The sequence below is a fragment of the Anomaloglossus baeobatrachus genome, chromosome 7 (assembly GCF_048569485.1).
Source record: "Anomaloglossus baeobatrachus isolate aAnoBae1 chromosome 7, aAnoBae1.hap1, whole genome shotgun sequence".
NCBI lineage: Eukaryota > Metazoa > Chordata > Amphibia > Anura > Aromobatidae > Anomaloglossus > Anomaloglossus baeobatrachus.
The window spans coordinates 62,898,542-62,920,428 of record NC_134359.1 but is presented as its reverse complement, the minus strand read 5'-3'; the positions used below and the strand labels follow the sequence as shown (position 1 = coordinate 62,920,428).

Below are 21,887 nucleotides of genomic sequence, written 5' to 3'. Positions count from 1 at the left end.
AGTCTGTCAGGGTGGGGAGCGGTTTTTCTTTGTCGCTCCATTGGGAGACCCAGACAATTTGGTGTATAGCTTCTGCCTCTGGAGGCCACACAAAGTAATTATACTTTAAAAAGTGTAACCCCTCCCCTCTGCCTATACACCCTCCCGTGGATCACGGGCTCCTCAGTTTTTTGCTTTGTGTTGAAGGAGGCACACATGCACACAATGCTCCACGTTTTAGTCAGCAGCAGCTGCTGACTTTATCGGATGGAAGAAAAGAGGGCCCCTATGGGGCCCCCGGCATGCTCCCTTCTCACCCCACTCAGGTCGGCGGTGTTGTTAAGGTTGAGGTACCCATTGCGGGTACACAGGCTGGAGGCACATGCCGCTTTCCTTCCCCATCCCTTAGGGGCTCTGGGGAAGTGGGATCCTATCCGGTCATCCAGACACTGGGACCGGTCTCCCTCCGCAGCCCCTGGGGGAATCTGCCGGACAGGAGACGGAGTATCGTCAGGGACATGGCCCTGCATCCACAGGTACTCTGTGTCCCCGTTGGGACGGCGCATAAAGCACCTTGGGCCCAGACGCTGCAGCGACTGCGGCGTGGGTATGGGTCCGGGACTACAGCGCCGACCGTGCACTGCCGGCCGGCCGCGGTTTTAACTTTAGTCCCCGGCTTTTGCGGCCTAGTATAGTATTCTCCCGCCCCCAGGCCTGCCAGTCAGGGAAAAGGGCGGGACGGTCGGTATGACGCCGACAGTGAGGGCTGGAGTACACTGAGCTGTCCTCCGCCCCCCTCACTACTCACGCTGGGGCACCAGATTCCCGCACTTTTGTGACTACGCCCACGCCTCCCTCCTCCTCTGAGAACGCCGTCAGCCATTTTTTCAGCACATTCTGCGGTGGAGAATTTCTGGCTGCAGCTGAGGGAGACCCGGGGCAGGGAATCTGGTGGCCACACAGAGCGGTTGGTAAGCCACACCGGTCTGCCGGTGCTGGACCCCCCAGAGTGCCGAACTGTATATATATATATATATATATATATATATATATATATATATATATATATATATATATATATATATATATATATATATATATATATATATATATATATATATATATATATATATATATATCTATCTTTTGTGTATACATTTGCTGGTTCGGCTGTACTGTTAACTTGAGGCTATATATATCCCTCAGTGATCACGGTGATCCCTTACTTATCTCTTGGAGGACAACAACATGTCGTCCGCAAAGAGCAAGGGTACCAAGGCACAGGTTTTGTTTTTTTTTTGCAACCTGTACCTCATGTGCGGCTATGCTACCTGCAGGTTCCACCTACCCTCATTGTGTGCAATGCTCGGCCCCTGTGACACTCACTCAGCCGGAGCCTCAGGCACTGGTGGGACCCCCGGCTCAGGTAGAGACACCGGTTCCCACTGTCCAGGTGACAGGGACAGAGTTTGCAGTTTTGGCTGACAAACTGTCTGAGTCGCTTTCACAGTCCATGGCTCAGTCTATGGACAAATGGTCTGCTAAGATACTAGAAGCCTTGCAGTCCAGACCAACAACACAGATGCAGGGCACTGTGCGTTCTTCGTCCCCAGGTCCCCCTCAGTTGGCGCAGCAATCTGCTCCTGAGGTGACACATAGGTTCCACGGTGAGGACTCCGACTCGGACCGCAGTCCCAGACCGGTGAAGCGGGCTCGCTGGGGACCTTCCTCCACTTCATCACGCTGCTCAGGGTCTCAGCATGAGGACTCTCTAGAGGATGAAGAGGAAGGCGCAGCTCAGGGCTCAGACCTTGACGGTGCTCTGAATCTAGATACACCTGAAGGGGACGCCATAGTAAATGACTATCTCAGCTTGTCTGTCTGAGATTACTGCGGTCACACGCACCGCTACTCCGCAGGTTGTGTCTCTGACTTCTCAGGCGTCGGCCTTTTCGTCCTACGCCATGAACGCCGTCCTGGACTCTGCGAGCCGTTCAGCGGTAGCATCCGCCAATTCGGTGGCAGTCCGCAGGGCCATGTGGCTACGTGAATGGAAGGCAGACTCTGCCTCCAAGAAATTCTTAACCGGTTTGCCATTTTCTGGCGACCGTTTGTTTGGCGAGCAATTGGACGAAATTATTAAACAATCCAAGGGAAAGGACTCGTCCTTAGCCCAGTCTCAACAAAACAAACCTCAACAGCGAAAGTTTCAATTGAGGTTTCAGTCCTTTCGGCCTTCGGCCAAGTCACATTCCTCCACGTCAAACAGGTCGGAGAAGGGCCAGAGGAACCCTTCTGCATGGCGGTCTAAGTCACGGCCTAAAAAGACCGCCGGAGGCACCGCCACCAAGGCGGCCTCTTCATGACTCTCGGCCTCCCCAAACCGCATCCTCGGTCGGTGGCAGGCTCTCCCGCTTTTGCGACGCCTGGTGGCCACATGTCCAAGACCGATGGGTGAGAGACATTCTGTCTCACGGTTACAGGATAGAGTTCAGCTCTCGTCCTCCAACTAATTTCTTCACAACATCTCCGCCCCCAGAGCGAGCCGCTGCACTTTTTCAGGCGGTGAATGCTCTGAAGGCAGAAGGAGTGGTGATTCCCGTTCCCCCTCAGTAACATGGTCACGGCTTCTACTCCAACTTGTTCGTGGTGCCAAAAAAGGACGGATCTTTCCGTCCCGTTCTAGACCTCAAACTGCTCAACAAGCATGTCAGCACCAGAAGGTTTCGGATGGAATCTCTCCGCTCGGTCATCGCCTCAATGTCACAAGGAGACTTCCTAGCATCAATAGACATCAAGGATGCTTATCTCCATGTGCCGATCGCACCCGAACATCAACGCTTCTTGCGTTTCGCCATTGGGGACGAACACCTTCAGTTCGTGGCACTGCCTTCCGGCCTGGCGACAGCCCCACGGGTCTTCACCAAGATCATGGCAACAGTGGTGGCGGTCCTACACTCTCAGGGCCACTCGGTGATCCCTTACTTAGACGATCTCCTAGTCAAGGCACCCTCCTGGGTGGCTTGCCAGCACAGCCTGACCATTGCCCTGGAGACACTCCAGAGGTTCGGGTGGATCATCAATTTCCCAAAGTCAAAATTGACACCGACCCAATCCCTGACTTACCTCGGGATGGAGTTTCATACTCTGTCAGCGATAGTGAAGCTTCCGCTGGACAAACAGCGTTCACTACAGACAGGGGTCCAATCTCTTCTTCGGGGTCAGTCACACTCTTTGAGACGCCTTATGCACTTCCTAGGGAAGATGGTGGCAGCAATGGAGGCAGTTCCCTTTGCGCAGTTTCATCTGCGTCCACTTCAGTGGGACATTCTCCGCAAATGGGACAAGAGGTCGACGTCCCTCGACAGGAACGTTTCCCTGTCAAGAGCAGCCAAAACCTCCCTTCAGTGGTGGCTTCTTCCCACTTCTTTGTCGAAGGGAAAATCCTTCCTGCCCCCATCCTGGGCTGTGGTCACGACAGACGCGAGCCTGTCAGGGTGGGGAGCGGTCTTCCTCCACCACAGGGCTCAGGGAACCTGGACTCCGACGGAGTCCTCCCTGCAGATCAATGTTCTGGAGATAAGGGCAGTGTATCTAGCCCTACAGGCGTTCCAGCGGTGGCTGGAGGGCAGACAGATCCGAATACAATCAGACAACGCCACGGCGGTCGCATACATCAACCACCAGGGCGGCACACGCAGTCGTCAAGCATTCCAAGAAGTTCGGCGGATTCTGCTGTGGGCGGAAGCCACAGCCTCCACCATCTCCGCAGTTCACATCCCGGGCGTAGAAAACTGGGAAGCAGACTTTCTCAGTCGCCAGGGCATGGACGCAGGGGAATGGTCTCTTCACCCGGACGTGTTTCAAGAGATCTGTTGCTGCTGGGGAACGCCGGACGTCGATCTAATGGCGTCTTGGCACAACAACAAAGTCCCGGCATTCATGCCACGGTCTCAGGATCACAGGGCGCTGGCGGCAGATGCGTTAGTTCAGGACTGGTCGCAGTTTCGACTACCTTATGTATTTCCCCCTCTGGCACTACTGCCCAGAGTGTTACGCAAGATCAGGTCAGACTGCAGCCGCGCCATCCTCGTCGCTCCAGACTGGCCGAGGAGGTCGTGGTACCCGGATCTGTGGCACCTCACGGTGGGGCAACCGTGGGCACTCCCAGACCGACCAGACTTGCTGTCTCAAGGGCCATTTTTCCATCTGAATTCTGCGGCCCTCAACCTGACTGTGTGGCCATTGAGTCTTGACTCCTAGCGTCATCAGGGTTATCTCAAGATGTCATTGCCACCATGAGACAGGCCAGGAAATCAACGTCCGCCAAGATCTACCACAGGACTTGGAAGATCTTCTTAGCCTGGTGCTCGGATAGGGGTTTTGCTCCCTGGCCGTTTGCATTGCCCACTTGTCTTTCCTTTCTTCAATCAGGATTGGACAAGGGTTTGTCTCTCGCCTCTCTCAAGGGACAAGTGTCGGCGCTTTCAGTGTTTTTTCAAAAGCGTCTAGCCAGACTCTCGCAGGTCCGCACGTTCCTGCAGGGAGTTTGCCACATAGTCCCACCTTACAAGCGTCCGCTAGAACCCTGGGATCTTAACAAGGTGCTGACGGCTCTCCAGAAGCCACCTTTCGAGCCGATGCGGGAGATCTCTCTATCTCGCCTTTCACAGAAAGTGGCCTTCCTAGTGGCAGTCACTTCACTTAGGAGAGTGTCTGAGCTAGCAGCGCTGTCATGCAAAGTCCCCTTCCTGGTCTTTCACCAGGATAAGGTGGTCCTGCGTCCGGTCCCGGAATTTCTTCCCAAGGTGGTATCCCCTTTTCATCTCAATCAGGATATCTCCTTGCCTTCTTTTTGCCCTCATCCAGTTCACCAATGTGAAAAGGATTTGCACTTGTTAGACCTCGTGAGAGCACTCAGAATCTACATTTCTCGCACGGCGCCCCTGCACCGTTCGGATGCGCTCTTTGTCCTTGTCGCTGGCCAGCGTAAGGGGTCTCAGGCTTCCAAGTCAACCTTGGCTAGGTGGATCAAGGAACCGATTCTTGAAGCCTACCGTTCATCGGGGCTTCAGATTCCTTCAGGGCTTAAAGCCCATTCTACCAGGGCCGTAGGCGCGTCCTGGGCTTTGCGGCACCAGGCTACGGCTCAGCAGGTGTGTCAGGCGGCTACCTGGTCGAGTCTGCACACCTTCACAAAACACTATCAGGTGCATGCCTATGCTTCGGCAGAGGCTAGCCTAGGTAGGAGAGTCCTTCAGGCGGCAATTGCCCACCTGTAAGAGGAGGCCGGTTTCCGGCTCTTTTTATCGAGGTATTCTGTTACCCACCCAGGGATTGCTTTTGGACATCCCAATTGTCTGGGTCTCCCAATGGAGCGACAAAGAAGAAGGGAATTTTGTTTACTTACCGTAAATTCCTTTTCTTCTAGCTCCTATTGGGAGACCCAGCACCCGCCCCTGTTCCCTTCGGGCTGTTGTTCTTTTGTGTACACATGTTGTTCATGTTCAATTGTTCTTTTGGTTAATGGTTCAGTTCTCCGAACATCCTTCGGATTGAATTTACCTTAGACCAATTTATAAGTTTCCTCCTTCCTGCTTTTGCACCAAAACTGAGGAGCCCGTGATCCACGGGAGGGTGTATAGGCAGAGGGGAGGGGTTACACTTTTTAAAGTGTAATTACTTTGTGTGGCCTCCAGAGGCAGAAGCTATACACCCAATTGTCTGGGTCTCCCAATAGGAGCTAGAAGAAAAGGAATTTACGGTAAGTAAACAAAATTCCCTTCTTCTCCACCACAAGGCTCAGGGAACCTGGACTCCGACAGAGTCCTCCCTTCAGATCAATGTTCTGGAGATAAGGGCAGTGTATCTAGCCCTAAAAGCGTTCCATCGGTGGCTGGAGGGCAGGCAGATCCGCATACAGTCGGACAACGCCACGGCGGTCGCGTACATCAACCACCAGGGCGGCACTCGCAGTCGTCAAGCCTTCCAAGAAGTTCGGCGGATTCTGCTGTGGGCGGAAGCCACAGCCTCCACCATCTCCGCGGTTCACATCCCGGGCGTAGAAAACTGGGAAGCAGACTTTCTCAGTCGCCAGGGCATGGACGCAGGGGAATGGTCTCTTCACCCGGACGTGTTTCAAGAGATCTGTTGCCGCTGGGGAACGCCGGACGTCGATCTCATGGCGTCTCGGCACAACAACAAAGTCCCGGCATTCATGGCACGGTCTCAGGATCACAGAGCTCTGGGGGTGGACGCCTTAGTTCAGGATTGGTCGCAGTTTCGACTGCCTTATGTATTCCCTCCTCTGGCAATGCTGCCCAGAGTGTTGCGCAAGATCAGGTCCGACTGCCGCCGCGCCATCCTCGTCGCTCCAGACTGGCCGAGGAGGTCGTGGTACCCGGACCTGTGGCACCTCACGGTGGGTCAACCGTGGGCGCTCCCAGACCGACCAGACTTGCTGTCTCAAGGGCCATTTTTCCATCTGAATTCTGCGGCCCTCAACCTGACTGTGTGGCCATTGAGTCCTGGCTCCTAGCGTCCTCAGGGTTATCTCAAGAGGTCATTGCCACTATGAGACAGGCCAGGAAACCAACGTCAGCCAAGATCTATCACAGGGCTTGGAGGATCTTCTTAGCCTGGTGCTCTGATAAGGGGTTTACCCCCTGGCCGTTTGCCTTACCCGTGTTTCTTTCCTTCCTTCAATCCGGAATGGACAAGGGTTTGTCTCTCGGCTCTCTCAAGGGACAAGTATCGGCGCTTTCCGTGTTTTTTCAAAAGCGTCTAGCCAGGCTTCCGCAGGTCCGCACGTTCCTGCAGGGAGTTTGCCACATAGTCCCACCTTACAAGCGGCCGCTGGAACCCTGGGATCTCAACAGGGTTCTACGGGCTCTTCAGAAACCACCTTTTGAGCCGCTGCGGGATGTCTCTCTATCACGTCTTTCGCAGAAGGTGGCATTTCTAGTGGCAGTTACATCACTCCGAAGAGTGTCAGAGCTTGCAGCGCTGTCATGCAAAGCCCCCTTCCTGGTATTTCACCAGGATAAGGTGGTTCTGCGTCCGGTCCCGGACTTTCTCCCTAAGGTGGTGTCCCCTTTTCATCTCAATCAGGATATCTCCTTACCTTCATTTTGCCCTCATCCAATTCACCAATGTGAAAAGGATTTGCATTTGTTAGATCTAGTGAGAGCACTCCGGATCTACGTGTCTCGCACGGCGCCACTGCGCCGTTCTGATGCGCTCTTTGTCCTTGTCGCTGGCCAGCGTAAGGGGTCGCAGGCTTCAAAGTCAACCTTGGCTCGGTGGATCAAGGAACCGATTTTTGAAGCCTACCGTTCTTCTGGGCTTCCGATTCCTTCAGGGCTGAAAGCCCATTCTACCAGAGCCGTGGGTGCGTCCTGGGCATTGCGGCACCGGGCTACGGCTCAGCAGGTGTGTCAGGCAGCTACGTGGTCTAGTCTGCACACTTTCACGAAACACTATCAGGTGCATACCTATGCTTCGGCGGATGCCAGTCTAGGTAGGCGAGTCCTTCAGGCGGCGGTTGCCCACCTGTAAGAGGAGGGCCGTTGTCGGCTCTTTTTATCGGGGTATTCTTTTACCCACCCAGGGACTGCTTTTGGACGTCCCAATTGTCTGGGTCTCCCAATGGAGCGACAAAGAAGAAGGGAATTTTTGTTTACTTACCGTAAATTCCTTTTCTTCTAGCTCCTATTGGGAGACCCAGCACCCGCCCCTGTTCCCTTCGGGCTGTTGTTCTTTTGTGTACACATGTTGTTCATGTTGAATTTTTCTTTTGGTTCATGGTTCTCAGTTCTCCGAACATCCTTCGGATTGAATTTACCTTAGACCAATTTATAAGTTTCCTCCTTCCTGCTTTTGCACCAAAACTGAGGAGCCCGTGATGCACGGGGGAGTGTATAGGCAGAGGGGAGGGGTTACACTTTTTAAAGTGTAATACTTTGTGTGGCCTCCGGAGGCAGAAGCTATACACCCAATTGTCTGGGTCTCCCAATAGGAGCTAGAAGAAAAGGAATTTACGGTAAGTAAACAAAATTCCCTTCTTTTTCTCTATCTCGTTCCGTTTTCGAGATAAAAATGCTAACTGTTGTTTTCCACCAGGTGGCGCTATAGGTGGTTTCATTGCGTAGCACATGGCCACTTTACTATACCTAGACACCACTTCTATGCCTATAGCTGCCGCCGTTCTCAAGTTAATGGCGGTGGACAGGATATGGGTGCACAGTACACACTGTATAAACACACATATACAGATACACTTACCAACTACTACCATGTGACAATGCAGAACCATCACTATCTCTAGAGGAGAATATAAACGTCCAAAAATACTGGCACTCACAATAAGGTTTTTCTTGTGATTTCTCTGTGAGTTCTTTATTTAAAGTTTTCATTCTATCTCAAATATAAGCTTGTTTTGGCTTCACATCAAAGCAGCCTTCTTCAGAGATAACAAACAGGGTGTGATGAAAGGCTCTGTAATGCCGCTGTATGAATTGACATGTGTTTCGCTCTGCTTTCTCCAGGAGCACAAATATGCAAGGAGAGGAGAGAAGGGGGTTTTAAATGGACAGGATGGTGATGCAGCATGCTGCTCTCACATGGGGGAGCAAAAACCTGCTGACAGATTCCCTTTAAGTAAAAGAAGTTGCCTGATACCGACATCTCCTTTTTATGACTTATTTTTTCACATAAATTTAGGTGTAAAAGGGCTTTAATAACCTCCAAGAGGAGAAGAAATGTATCTACTGCTGTACTTGTGGGTCTGTAAAGCTGTGCTAAATATGCTGCGTATTAAATTGTCCTCCTTCTTTTTGCCAGGAAGTGCCATTGCCAACCGCACAGCCCACATCTACCATCGTCCGGCCACCGTCGCTTCAAGTTCCTAATGTGCTGCTTACAAATTCGGAATCAAGTGTTATTATTCAGCCAGCGGTACCTTCACCTACATCTAGCACTGTAATAACTCAAGCGCCACCTTCTAACAGACCCATAGTGTGAGTACCCCGAGGACCATACTGTACCCCCCAGCACTGCCTGCATGTCTTACACATTGTTCACATCTCCAGGGGAAGCGGGGGTCAGAATCTCGGACTACCTCTGTTTTGCAATATTGTCCTTAGTAGATATTTAAAGGGAACCTTTCAGGTGCAATATGCACCCAGAACCATGAGCAGTTCTGGATGTATATTGCTAATCCCTGCCTAACCATCCCTATATCTAGTAGCACAGATAAAGAGATCTTTAGAAAAAGTATTTCTAAAGATCCTTTATGATATGCTAATGAGCACAGGGACTGGTTGCAAGGGTGTTAGTTTCCCGCCACTAATCCGTGCTAACATGCTATTCAATGCTCATTGCCTAGCTTTATCAACGGTGATGCACGTACCTGTGTCCACTGTCACCGCCTAAGACACCCGGTTTAGGGTCAGTGCGCATGATCAGAAGTCGCGACACTTCCGTTCATGTGCAGTATGAAGCCGGGTGTACGCGTCCCAGCTTCAGAGAGGTCTAGTGCCAGGACTTCTGTTCATGCGCACTGCGTGGCGTCTGAAGCGGTGACAACGGACACATGTACAGGCATTATCACTAATGACACTAGGCAATGGGCATTAAATAGCATGTTAGCACGTCCCTGTGGGTGTGTGTGGACATGCTAAGAGGGCGGATTAGTTGCGGGTATATAACGCCTTTGTGACTACTCCCTGCGCTCATTAGCATATCATAAAGGATCTTTAGAAATACTGAAGATCTTTAGAAGATCTCTTTATCTATGCTACTAGATACATGGACAGTTAGGCAGGGATTAGCAATATACACCCAGAACTGCTCGTGGTTCTGGGTGTATATTGCACCCGACAGGTTCCCTTTAATAGGTCAGGGCATTTTTATATTTTTCATTAAATGATTCGTTATACACTATTCTTTCTAAAAATTGCACTTTGATATAAGCTTCTATGTATTAATATATTCACATATGATGAGTTTAATAAAATAACCCCTTATAACTTTCTTCCTCCATAATGATCATCCTCAATGGATATGGTAATAATACATAAATGGGTCGTCCACTTCTGGGGACAATTTCTTGTTGGTTGTTTTTTGTTTTTTTTTTCTTCTTAAATGCATGTATTTAGGGTTAAAAATTATTTTTGCAATTGGGTTTCATTGCAAATGTTTAACCATTTTGGCTTTTACAGGCTCTTTGTTTCTCTGCAGATATAACTTTGGTGTAGTCTGTGGTCATAAGTCATTTCATAGGAGTTAAGAAATAAATAAGAGACAAAAAATCTCCGCTTGGACCATCGGGATGAGCTCACTGAAGGATTCTCATTTAATCCATTCTGCAGCCAGCAATAGACGGCAGAAAACGGAGGTCGTAGAAGGCAAACTGTGCACATTTTAATGGAACCCAATTGTCAAAATACATGCATTTAAAGGGGTTGTTAGGGTCTTTTAACCTTGACGAATTATCCTTAGGGGTACTTTGCACGTTGCGACATCGCTACTGCGATATCGTCGGGGTCAAATCGAAAGTGACGCACATCCGGTGCCAGTAACGATGTCACAACGTGTAAAGTCTAGATGCACCGATAAACGATCGCAAAAGCGTCGTTTATCGGTGATCTCTGTAGTGTCGGACATTTTCATAATGTCACACCAATAGGAGATACGATGTTGTTCCTCGTTCCTGCGGCAGCACACATCGCTGTGTGTGAAGCCGCAGGAGCGAGGAACATCTCCTTGCCTGCGTCCCGTCAGCTATGCGGAAGTAAGGAGGTGGGCGGGATGTTTACGTCCCGCTCATCTCCGCCCCTCCGCTTCTATTGGCCGCCTGCCGTGTGATGTCACTGTGAGGCCGCACGACCCGCCCCCTTAGGAAGGAGGCGGGTCGCCGGCCAGAGCGACGTCGCAGGGCAGGTAAGTGCGTGTGAAGCTGCTGTAGCGATAATGTTCGCTACGGCAGCTATCACAAGATATCGCATGTGCGACGGGGGTGGGGGACTATCGCGCTCGGCGTCGCTGGCATCTGCTTGCGATGTCGTAGTTTGCAAAGTACCCCTTAGAATAGGTCATCAATGTCTGATTGTAAGGATAAGTCATCAATATTAAAATCTCAGACAACCCCTTTAAGTAAGAAAAACAGAAAAATGTCCCCCTTTAACATCTTGCTAGACGAATCATATTGGGAAAGACTGTTATAATGTCTTATCAGAAGACTTTTGCCTCCGCATTACACAATGGATTGGAGAAATTATGGCAGTAAAATGAATGGGATCATGAATGAAAAGGGAAGGACTGATCTATAACGACGGCACTAGAGGGAATCTGCCAACTGACTTGTACTGCCTGCACCCCGGGCAGCAGGAATTGGAGAACGGCTCCGTTATTGCAGCTCTTATTTTACTTTGAAATGCTGCAGAGCTGAACAGAAAACATGGTCTGAAAATGCGTCTGGAAATAATGCGAAGCCTGACTGGTCTGTCCTCGCACTATGTATGTGTGTTGGAAGAGAGGTACCTGTATGTCTAATTAGGCAGGCAGTGAGCAGTTGGCCGGTACATGCCTCTTTGACTAGTCATCCAGAGCAGTTAGCCGGCACATACCTCTTGGACTAGTCCTCCTTCTCACCTCATCCCAGCCGCCGTCTAAAAGTCAGCTTTTTCTGAAACCACAGCATAATGTCAGAGTAAAACGTACCTGGCTGCAATGCCGGAGCCGGTCTCTGCCCTCGGAACGGGCTGCATGACTCAAGCTGACAGGTTCTCTATGAACAGTTGCACAGCCACATTGAGGACACTATGTAGAACATGTAGGATGGCATTAGTTTTTTTTGTTTGCCAACAGAATATTCTGTATCCACTATATGGCATGAGTAAAATTAAATTCTGGGCAAAACTAAAAAAATCTATTTTGACCTGGAGATTCTGAGCTAAAAGTGCACATTCACATGAACGAAGGTGCTCATACAAGGGAACTAAAGTGCCCATACACCGGAAGTAATGTGCCCATGCACAGATACTAGGGTGCCCAGAAAATCAAGAAGTAAGGTGCCCATACACAGGTACCAAGGGGGCCATACACCCAACGTAATGGGCCCATACACAGGAAATAATGTGCTCATACACAGGAAGTAATGTGCCCATACACAGGAACTAATGTGCCCATACACAAGAAGTAATGTCCCCATACACAGGAAGGGAGGCGCCCATACACAGGAAGGGAGGCGCCCAGGCACAGGAAGGGAGGCACCCAGGCACAGGTACTAGGGTGCCCATACATCGGAAGGGAGGCGCCCCGGGCACAGGAAGGGAGGCGCCCCGGGCACAGGAAGGGAGGCGCCCCGGGAACAGGTAGTAGGGTGCCCATACATTGGAAGTAATGTGCCCATACACAAGAAGTAATGTCCCCATACACAGGAAGGGAGGCGCCCCGGGCACAGGAAGGGAGGCGCCCCGGGAACAGGTAGTAGGGTGCCCATACATTGGAAGTAAGGTGCCTGTACACAGGTACTAGGGTGGCCATATACAGAAGTAAGATGCCCATGTACAGGTACTAGGGTGCCCATACAAAGCAAGTAAGGGGCCTCTACACAGGTACTAGGGTGCCCATATACTGGAAGTAGGTTGCCCATACACAGGACGTATGGTGCCTGTATACAGATATTAGAGTGCTGATACACAGAAAGTAAGATACCCAAACACAGGTACTAGGGTGCCCATACTCAGGAAGTGAAGTGCCTAGACACAGGAGCTAAGATGCCCATACACAGAAACGGTACACAAGCATAAGACCTAATGTGCCCTTGCAGAAATACTAAAGTGCCCAAAGCCAAGAAGTAAGGAGCCCTTACACAGGTAGGTGGGTACCCATACACATGACATATCTGTTGGCTGTTGTCCTGGATGACCAGTCATGTGTTTCTAATGAGGAGAAAGTCCCTGCCGGATGCCTCTCATGGTTCCTTATCTCTGCTGGGAACACAAGGATCGGGCCTCTAAATTTAACATCATCTGTCAGGAGAGTCAGGAGCACCACATATACAACATATGGTTGTCCGCACCCCCAATATCAGCATTTGTGGCCAATCTTTATCTTATTTGTATCGAGGGGCCTTCACACGTGGCTAGTTAGTTCTCATACAAGGTTACCCTGGCATCTCCTGACTCCTGCTCCTGTTACCTTCCATACACGAGTTCTCGTAGGCCGGCATTTTAATATTGTGAAGGAAATGATGGAGCAGAATACAGAGAGGCCTGTAAGATTTGGTGGGGTTTCTACATCGGCACCACCCACATAGACATAACTAGGGCTCATGGTGTGGTCAGTAAAGCTCTAAACTCTGGACAAAGGCAGATTATTACGATTTCTCCAGCTTTTCTTTTTACCAATGTTCACTTTTATGTCACTTGCTAACGCCTTCTGCACCCGAACTTATTCAATTGCCAAGTCTGTGCTTGACTTGTATATTTAAGGTTGGATCCCTGCTTTTTTCTATCCTCAGACCAGTTCCAGCTCCTTTTCCTCTATTGTTACATCTACCTAATGGACAAACCATGCCTGTTGCTATTCCTGCCTCAATCACAAATTCCAATGTACACATACCTGCTCCAGTCCCAGTAAGTCTGTATGTGTGTGATCTCCTTGGTGTGTAGATAGATCGGTCGTCTCTGTATACTTCTCTCATCTCCCTTGTGTCCATCACATCATGCCATTCTCACTGATGACTTTTGGAAGACTATAAACAGCTTAATGCAAATGGTTCTTATGCTTTTTTCCTGCTGCTTTAGTGTGAACATGCACCTATTGCTGTCACTGGGATTACATGGGGCGATTTTCACTATTCACTATGTACAATGTGTAGCATTATTTGTTATGTGAAAATTGTGAGATATATTAAATTGTCAAAGAGCTTGATTGGTGATTGTGGATGGTTCGGATATACATATTCACCCAGACTAGTCCTGCCTCGGAGGCTTTAGTTATGACTAGAGGGGCATGATTGACATTCATCACATCACCCCGCTGATGTCACCATCAGGGCTCTGCAACTCCCGTCCATGAGCGAGACCTGGTCATGGGCAGTAAATCCAATTGGCCTTTCATCAGTGCACTGCTCAAGCCCAGGGAAGTATTAGTCTAACAAATATACAGCTGCACTCTGAAACACTTAAGGGGGACTTTGCACGCTACGACATCGCTAGCCGATGCTAGCGATGCCGAGCGCGATAGTCCCCGCCCCCATCGCACATGCGATGTCTGGTGATAGCTGCCGCAGCGAACATTATCGCTACGGCAGCTTCACACGCACTTACCTGCCCTGCGACGTCACTCTGGCCTCCGACCCGCCTCCTTCCTAAGGGGGCGGGTCGTGCGGCGTCATAGGGATGTCACACGGCAGGCGGCCAATAGCAGCAGAGGGGCGGAGATGAGCGGGACGCAAACATCCCGCCCACCTTCTCCCTTCCGCATAGCCGGTGGACGCCGGGCGCAGGTAAGGAGATGTTTGTCGCTCCTGCGGCTTCACACACAGCGATGTGTGGGGCTGCAGGAACGACAAACCTCGTACCTGCGGACGCACCGACATTATGAAAATGAACAACGTGACACAGATCACCGATTTTGGACTGTTTCACGCTCGTTCATCTTCTCTCCTAGGCTTTACACGTTGCGACATAGTTACCGGCGCCGGATGTGCGTCACTTTCAATGTGACCCCGACGATATCACAGATGCGATGTCGCAACGTGCAAAGTACCCCTAAGGCATGTAAACATTGAATACTGGAATTTAGACATGCATTACTGCTAAGGAAATACATTTTGAAATTGAGACACTTGGAGCATAAAAAAGGCCAGTTTTATCTGAGCCAAGCAGCCAGCATCAAGGCATATCTCTTCTTACTGGGTGCCTACCTAAATGACTCTACTCAGGTTGAAAAAGCCTACAATTTTATGGGCGGGCAATAGGAAATTAAAAATAGTTTTAAGCTGCGAAAGGAGTGCTCAGTCAGAAGGCACGATCCTATAATTGCTCAGTCAGAAGGAACGACCCTATAATCTAAAATGAAAAAACTGACGGCACTTCCTAACAGACAAATGTGAACAGGTGCATACTAAACATGAAACATACTCTAACAAATATACAGCTGCACTCTGAAATGTTAAGGCGTGCAAACTGGCCATTTTTATGCACTAAGTATCTTCAATTATTACATTTATTTCCTTAGCAGTAATACATGTTCAAATTCCTGTATTCAACGTTTGCACGCCTTAGCTTTTCAGAGTGCAACTGTACATTTGTTACAGTACGTTTCATGTTCAGTATGCACCTGTTCACATTTGCCTTTTAGGAAGTGCTATAAAAAAAATTTCAGGGAGGTATTAATGACGCTGACCAGCCGCAGTGAAGTAGGATCAGGCCGTCCAGGCTTGGGATAGGAGTCTGGAAATACTGTTTCTTACTGCAGACTTTTGGCCCAACCCCTATAATACCTTCCTAGGCATGCTCAGTCCACCAATGAATCCAGGAAGCATCCATGCAGCTCTGTTGTGCATGACCAGAGAGGCAGAACGTCTCTCATGGGCGGGAGCTGCAGAGCCCTGACGGTGACCTTGGCTGTGCGGTGGATATTAATGACGCCCCCCTGGTCATGACCACACAATACAAGGCAGGGGAAACCTGGGTGAATCAATGTCCCAATGGACTACTGGAAGCCAGAATTATAACTTGATTTCTTTGTCGCTCCTTATTGGGAGACCCAGACAATTGGGTGTATAGCTATGCCTCCGGAGGCCACACAAAGTATTACACTAAAAGTGTAAAGCCCCTCCCCTTCAGCCTATACACCCCCCGTGCTGCTACGGGCTCATCAGTTTTTATGCTTTGTGCGAAGGAGGTCAGACATGCACGCATAGCTCCACAGCTTAGTCAGCAGCAGCTGCTGACTATGTCGGATGGAAGAAAAGAGGGCCCATAACAGGGCCCCCAGCATGCTCCCTTCTCACCCCACTCTTGTCGGCGGTGTTGTTAAGGTTGAGGTATCCATTGCGGGTACGGAGGCTGGAGCCCACATGCTGTTTTCCTTCCCCATCCCCCTTAGGGCTCTGGGTGAAGTGGGATCCTATCGGTCTCCAGGCACAGGAGACCGTGCTCCATCCACAGCTCCTGAGGACCCTGCTGGATAGGAGCCGAGTATCGTTCAGGGACATGGCCCTGCTACTTTGAGGTACTCTGTGTCCCCGTGGGGACCGCGCACAGCAACACTCCAGCATTGCTGGGTGTGCTAGTGCACCGGGGACCGCAGCACTGACTGCGTTTGTGCCATTACACACTTCAGCGTCGCTGAGTGTGTTTGTGTAGGGGGACTGCCGCGCTGACCGCCGCTGCCAGGGTTATCACTGCGGCGCGGCTGGGACTGTTAGTGCGCCGGGGACTTCCGCGCCGACCGCGCTTATACGGCGGCCGCGCTTATAACTCGAGTCCCCGGCTTTTGCGGCCTAGTCTCTTTTTCTTCCCGCCCCCAGCCCTGCCAGTCAGGGGAAGGGCGGGACGCTGTACAGCACGGCAACACTGAGGGCTGGAGCATGCTTTGCATACTCCACCCCCCTCACTCTGCACAGTGGGGCACCAGTTCCCGCACTTTTCTGGGTCACGCCCACGGCTCCCTCCTCTCCTCAGGACGCCGGCAGCCATTCCTCTCAGCTCTGCTAACGCTGGAGAGGACAGACAAGCTCAGGGACACCCAGGCAGGAATTCTGGTGCCCACACAACCGCTTTGCGCAGGCGGTAATCAGCACCTGTGGTGCTGGCCCCACTAGTGCAGAAGTGCACTTATAGATTATATGATTATAGACTATACTTTACACTGTTGATTTTTGGCTATATACCCTCCTGTATTGCTCAGAGGAGACAACAGCATGTCGTCCACAAATAGCAAGGGTGCCAAAGCACAGACTTACTATGCTGCCTGTGCAGCATGTACGGCTATACTGCCGGCAGGTTCCACTAACCCTCATTGTGTGCAATGCCCGGCCCCTGTGGCACTTTGTCAGCCGGAGCCTCTGCTAAGGGTGGCCCAGGGAGAACCACCTGTTAACACTGTCCAGGTGACAGGGACGGAGTTTGCAGTTTTTACTGAAAGACTTTCTGAGACTATGGCTAAGATATTAGAAGCCTTGCAGTCCAGGCCGGCATCTCAAGCCATGGGCACTGTGCAATCATTGCACCCTGGTCCCCCTCAGTTGGAACAGCAATGTCCTCCCGGGGTGTCTCATGGATCCCAGGGTGAGGTCTCTGACACGGACCGCAGCCCCAGACCGACTAAGCGAGCTCGCTATGAAATCCCCTCGACATCATAACAATGTTCAGGGTCTCAGCGAGAGGACTCTCTGTATGATGAAGCGGAGGTAGCTGATCAGGATTCTGATCCTGAAGCCGCTCTCAACCTTGATACTCCTGATGGGGACGCCATAGTGAATGATCTTATTGCGTCCATCAATGAAATGTTGGATATTTCTCCCTCAGCTCCTCCAGTGGAGGAGTCAGCTTCTCAGCAGGAGAAATTCCGTTTCAGGTTTCCCAAGCGTACAAAGAGTATGTTTCTGGACCACTCTGACTTCAGAGAGGCAGTCCAGAAACACCGATCTTGTCCAGATAAGCGTTTTTCCAAGCGCCTTAAGGATACACGTTACCTTTCCCCCCTGACGTGGTCAAGGGCTGGACTCAGTGTCCCAAGGTGGATCCTCCAATCTCCAGACTGGCGGCTAGATCCATAGTTGCAGTGGAAGATGGAGCTTCTCTCAAGGATGCCACGGACAGACAGATGGAGCTCTGGTTGAAATCCATCTATGAAGCTATCGGCGCGTCTTTTGCTCCAGCATTCGCAGCCGTATGGGCACTCCAAGCTATCTCAGCTGGTCAGGCGCAAATTGACGCACTCACACGTACGTCTGCGCCGCAGGTGGCGTCCATAACCTCTCAAACGTCGGCATTTGCGTCCTACGCTATTAATGCTGTCCTGGACTCTGCGAGCCGTACGGCGGTTGCAGCCGCCAATTCGGTGGCAATACGCAGGGCCTTGTGGCTGCGGGAATGGAAGGCAGATTCGGCTTCCAAAAAAGTGCTTAACTGGATTGCCATTTTCTGGCGACCGTTTGTTTGGTGAGAGATTGGATGAAATCATCAAACATTCCAAGGGAAAGGAAACATCCTTACCCCAGGCCAAACCAAAAACACCCCAACAGAGGAGGGGACAGTCGAGGTTTCGGTCCTTTCGGGGTGCGGGCAGGTCCCAATTCTCCTCATCCAAAAGGCCTCAGAAGGATCAGAGGAACTCCGACGCATGGCGGTCTAAATCACGCCCTAAAAAGAACGCCGGAGGTGCCGCTACCAAGGCGGCTTCCTCATGACTTACGGCCTCCTCACACCGCATCCTCGGTCGGTGGCAGGCTCTCCCGCTTTTGCGACACCTGGCTGCCACAAGTAAAAGACCGTTGGGTGAGAGACATTTTGTCTCACGGTTACAGGATAGAGTTCAGCTCTCGTCCTCCGACTCGATTCTTCAGAACATCTCCGCCTCCCGAGCGAGCCGAGGCTCTTCTGCAGGCGGTGGGCATTCTGAAGGCAGAAGGAGTGGTGGTCCCGGTTCCTCTTCAGCAACAGGGTCACTGTTTCTACTCCAACCTGTTTGTGGTTCCAAAGAAGGACGGGTCCTTCCGTCCTGTTTTGGACCTAAAACTGCTCAACAAACACGTAAGGACCAGGCGGTTCCGGATGGAATCCCTCCGCTCCGTCATCGCCTCAATGTCCCAAGGAGATTTCCTAGCATCGATCGATATCAAGGATGCTTATCTCCACGTACCGATTGCTCCAGAGCATCAGCGCTTCTTGCGCTTCGCCATAGGAGACGAACATCTTCAGTTCGCGGCACTGCCGTTCGGCCTGGCGACAGCCCCAAGGGTTTTCACCAAGGTCATGGCTACAGTAGTTGCGGTCCTTCACTCTCAGGGTCACTCAGTGATACCGTACTTAGACGATCTGCTGGTCAAGGCACCCTCTCAAGAGGCATGCCAACACAGCCTCAACGTTACTCTGGAGATTCTCCAGAGTTTTTGGGTAGATCATCAATTTTCCAAAGTCAAATCTGACACCGGTCCAATCGCTGACATATCTTGGCATGGAGTTTCATACTCTTCCAGCGATAGTGAAGCTTCCGCTGGACAAACAGCGTTCACTACAGACAGGGGTGCAATCTCTCCTTCAAGGTCGGTCACTCCCCTTGAGGCGCCTCATGCACTTCCTGGGGAGGATGGTGGCAGCAATGGAGGCAGTCCCTTTCGCGCAGTTTCACCTGCGTCCTCTTCAATGGGACATCCTACGCAAGTGGGACAGGATGCCGACGTCCCTAGACAGGAACGTCTCCCTATCTCAGGCAACCAAAGCTTCCCTTCGGTGGTGGCTTCTTCCCACCTCATTATCGAAGGGGAAATCCTTCCTACCCCCATCTGGGGCGGTAGTCACGAAGGACGCGAGTCTGTCAGGGTGGGGAGCAGTTTTTCTCCACCACAGGGCTCAGGGTACGTGGACTCAGCAAGAGTCCTCACTTCAGATCAATGTTCTGGAGATCAGGGCAGTGTATCTTGCCCTAAAAGCGTTCCAGCAGTGGCTGGAAGGCAAGCAGATCCGAATTCAGTCGGACAACTCCACAGCGGTGGCTTACATCAACCACCAAGGTGGGACACGCAGTCGGCAAGCCTTCCCGGAAGTCCGGCGGATTCTGCTGTGGGTGGAAGCCACAGCAGCCACCATATCCGCAGTTCACATCCCGGGCGTAGAAAACTGGGAAGCATACTTTCTCAGTCGCCAGGGCATGGACGCAGGGGAATGGTCCCTTTACCCGGATCTGTGGCATCTCACGGTCGGCCAACCGTGGGCACTGCCAGACCGACCAGATTTGCTGTCTCAAGGGCCGTTTTTTCCATCTGAATTCTGCGGCCCTCAACCTGACTGTGTGGCCATTGAGTCCTGGATCCTAGCGTCTTCAGGATTATCTCAAGAGGTCATTGCCACTATGAGACAGGCTAGGAAACCAACGTCCGCCAAGATCTACCACAGGACGTGGAAAATATTCCTGTCGTGGTGCTCTGCTCAGGGGTTTTCTCCCTGGCCATTTGCCTTGCCCACTTTTCTGTCCTTTCTTCAATCCGGATTGGAAAAGGGTTTGTCGCTAGGCTCCCTTAAGGGACAAGTCTCTGCGCTCTCTGTGTTTTTTTTCAGAAGCGCCTGGCCAGACTCCCACAGGTACGCACGTTCCTGCAAGGGGTTTGTCACATCGTCCCTCCTTACAAGCGTCCGTTAGAACCCTGGGATCTGAACAGGGTGCTGATGGTTCTTCAGAAACCACCGTTCGAGCCAATGAGGGATATTTCGCTCGCACGCCTTTCGCAGAAAGTGGTTTTTTCTAGTAGCAGTCACCTCACTTCGGAGAGTGTCTGAGTTGGCAGCATTATCATGCAAAGCTCCTTTCCTGGTGTTTCACCAGGACAAGGTGGTTCTGCGTCCGGTTCCGGAATTCCTCCCTAAGGTGGTATCACCTTTTCATCTCAATCAGGACATCTCCTTACCCTCGTTTTGTCCTCATCCAGTTCACCAATGTGAAAAGGATTTGCACTTGTTAGATCTGGTGAGAGCACTCAGACTCTACATTTCTCGTACGGCGCCCCTGCGCCGCTCGGATGCACTCTTTGTCCTTGTCGCTGGCCAGCGTAAAGGGACACAAGCTTCCAAATCCACCCTGGCTCGGTGGATCAAGGAACCAATTCTCGAAGCTTACCGTTCCTCGGGGCTTCCGGTTCCCTCAGGACTGAAGGCCCATTCTACCAGGGCCGTGGGAGCGTCCTGGGCCTTGTGACACCAGGCTACGGCTCAGCAGGTGTGTCAGGCAGCTACCTGGTCGAGCCTGCACGCTTTCACGAAACACTATCAGGTGCATACCTATGCTTCGGCAGATGCCAGCCTAGGTAGGCAAGTCCTTCAGGCGGCGGTTGCCCACCTGTAGGACGGAGCCGTTACGGCTCTATTATGAGGTATTATTTACCCACCCAGGGACTGCTTTTGGACGTCCCAATTGTCTGGGTCTCCCAATAAGGAGCGACAAAGAAGAAGGGAATTTTGTTTACTTACCGTAAATTCCTTTTCTTCTAGCTCCAATTGGGAGACCCAGCACCCGCCCCTTTTTTGTATACACATGTTGTTCATGATAAATGGTTTCAGTTCTCCGATATTCCTTCGGATTGAATTTACTTTAAACCAGTTTATAATTTTTTCCTCCTTCTGGCTTTTGCACCAAAACTGATGAGCCCGTAGCAGCACGGGGGGTGTATAGGCTGAAGGGGAGGGGCTTTACACTTTTAGTGTAATACTTTATGTGGCCTCCGGAGGCATAGCTATACACCCAATTGTCTGGGTCTCCCAATTGGAGCTAGAAGAAAAGGAATTTACGGTAAGCAAACAAAATTCCCTTCTTTTCAGACTTAGAAATAAGTGTTTGATATAGAAAGAACCTTCATTTAATCCAAGAATAGGCTTATATACAGTAAAGCTACAGCACCTCCTCTCTGCAGCGGTCATTTATCTGTACAGCACCTCCTTTCTACAGCAGTTGTCTGTTCAGCACCTCTTCTCTGCAGCAGTCTTGTGGCTATACAGCACCTCTTCTCTGCAGTGGCCATGTGTCTGTACAGCACCTCCTCTCTGCAGCGGCCATGTGTCTGTACAGCACCTCCTCTCTGCAGCAGTCATGTGTCTGTACAGCACCTCCTCTCTGCAGCAGTCATGTGTCTGTACAGCACCTCCTCTCTGCAGCAGTCATGTGTCTGTACAGCGCCT

At 51.1% G+C, this 21,887-nt stretch overlaps 1 protein-coding gene across 3 annotated transcripts in view; it reads left to right on the top strand.

The window, feature by feature from the left end:
• The window catches only part of ATF2 (activating transcription factor 2), a 144,949-nt gene that overhangs the window by 27,760 nt on the left and 95,302 nt on the right, over positions 1-21,887 (top strand). For all 3 annotated transcript variants that reach the window (XM_075317362.1, XM_075317359.1, XM_075317360.1), the window contains exons 6-7: positions 8,821-8,996; positions 13,505-13,619. In XM_075317362.1, the coding sequence (XP_075173477.1) occupies positions 8,821-8,996; positions 13,505-13,619 (291 nt within the window). The remainder of the gene's footprint in view (positions 1-8,820; positions 8,997-13,504; positions 13,620-21,887) is intronic.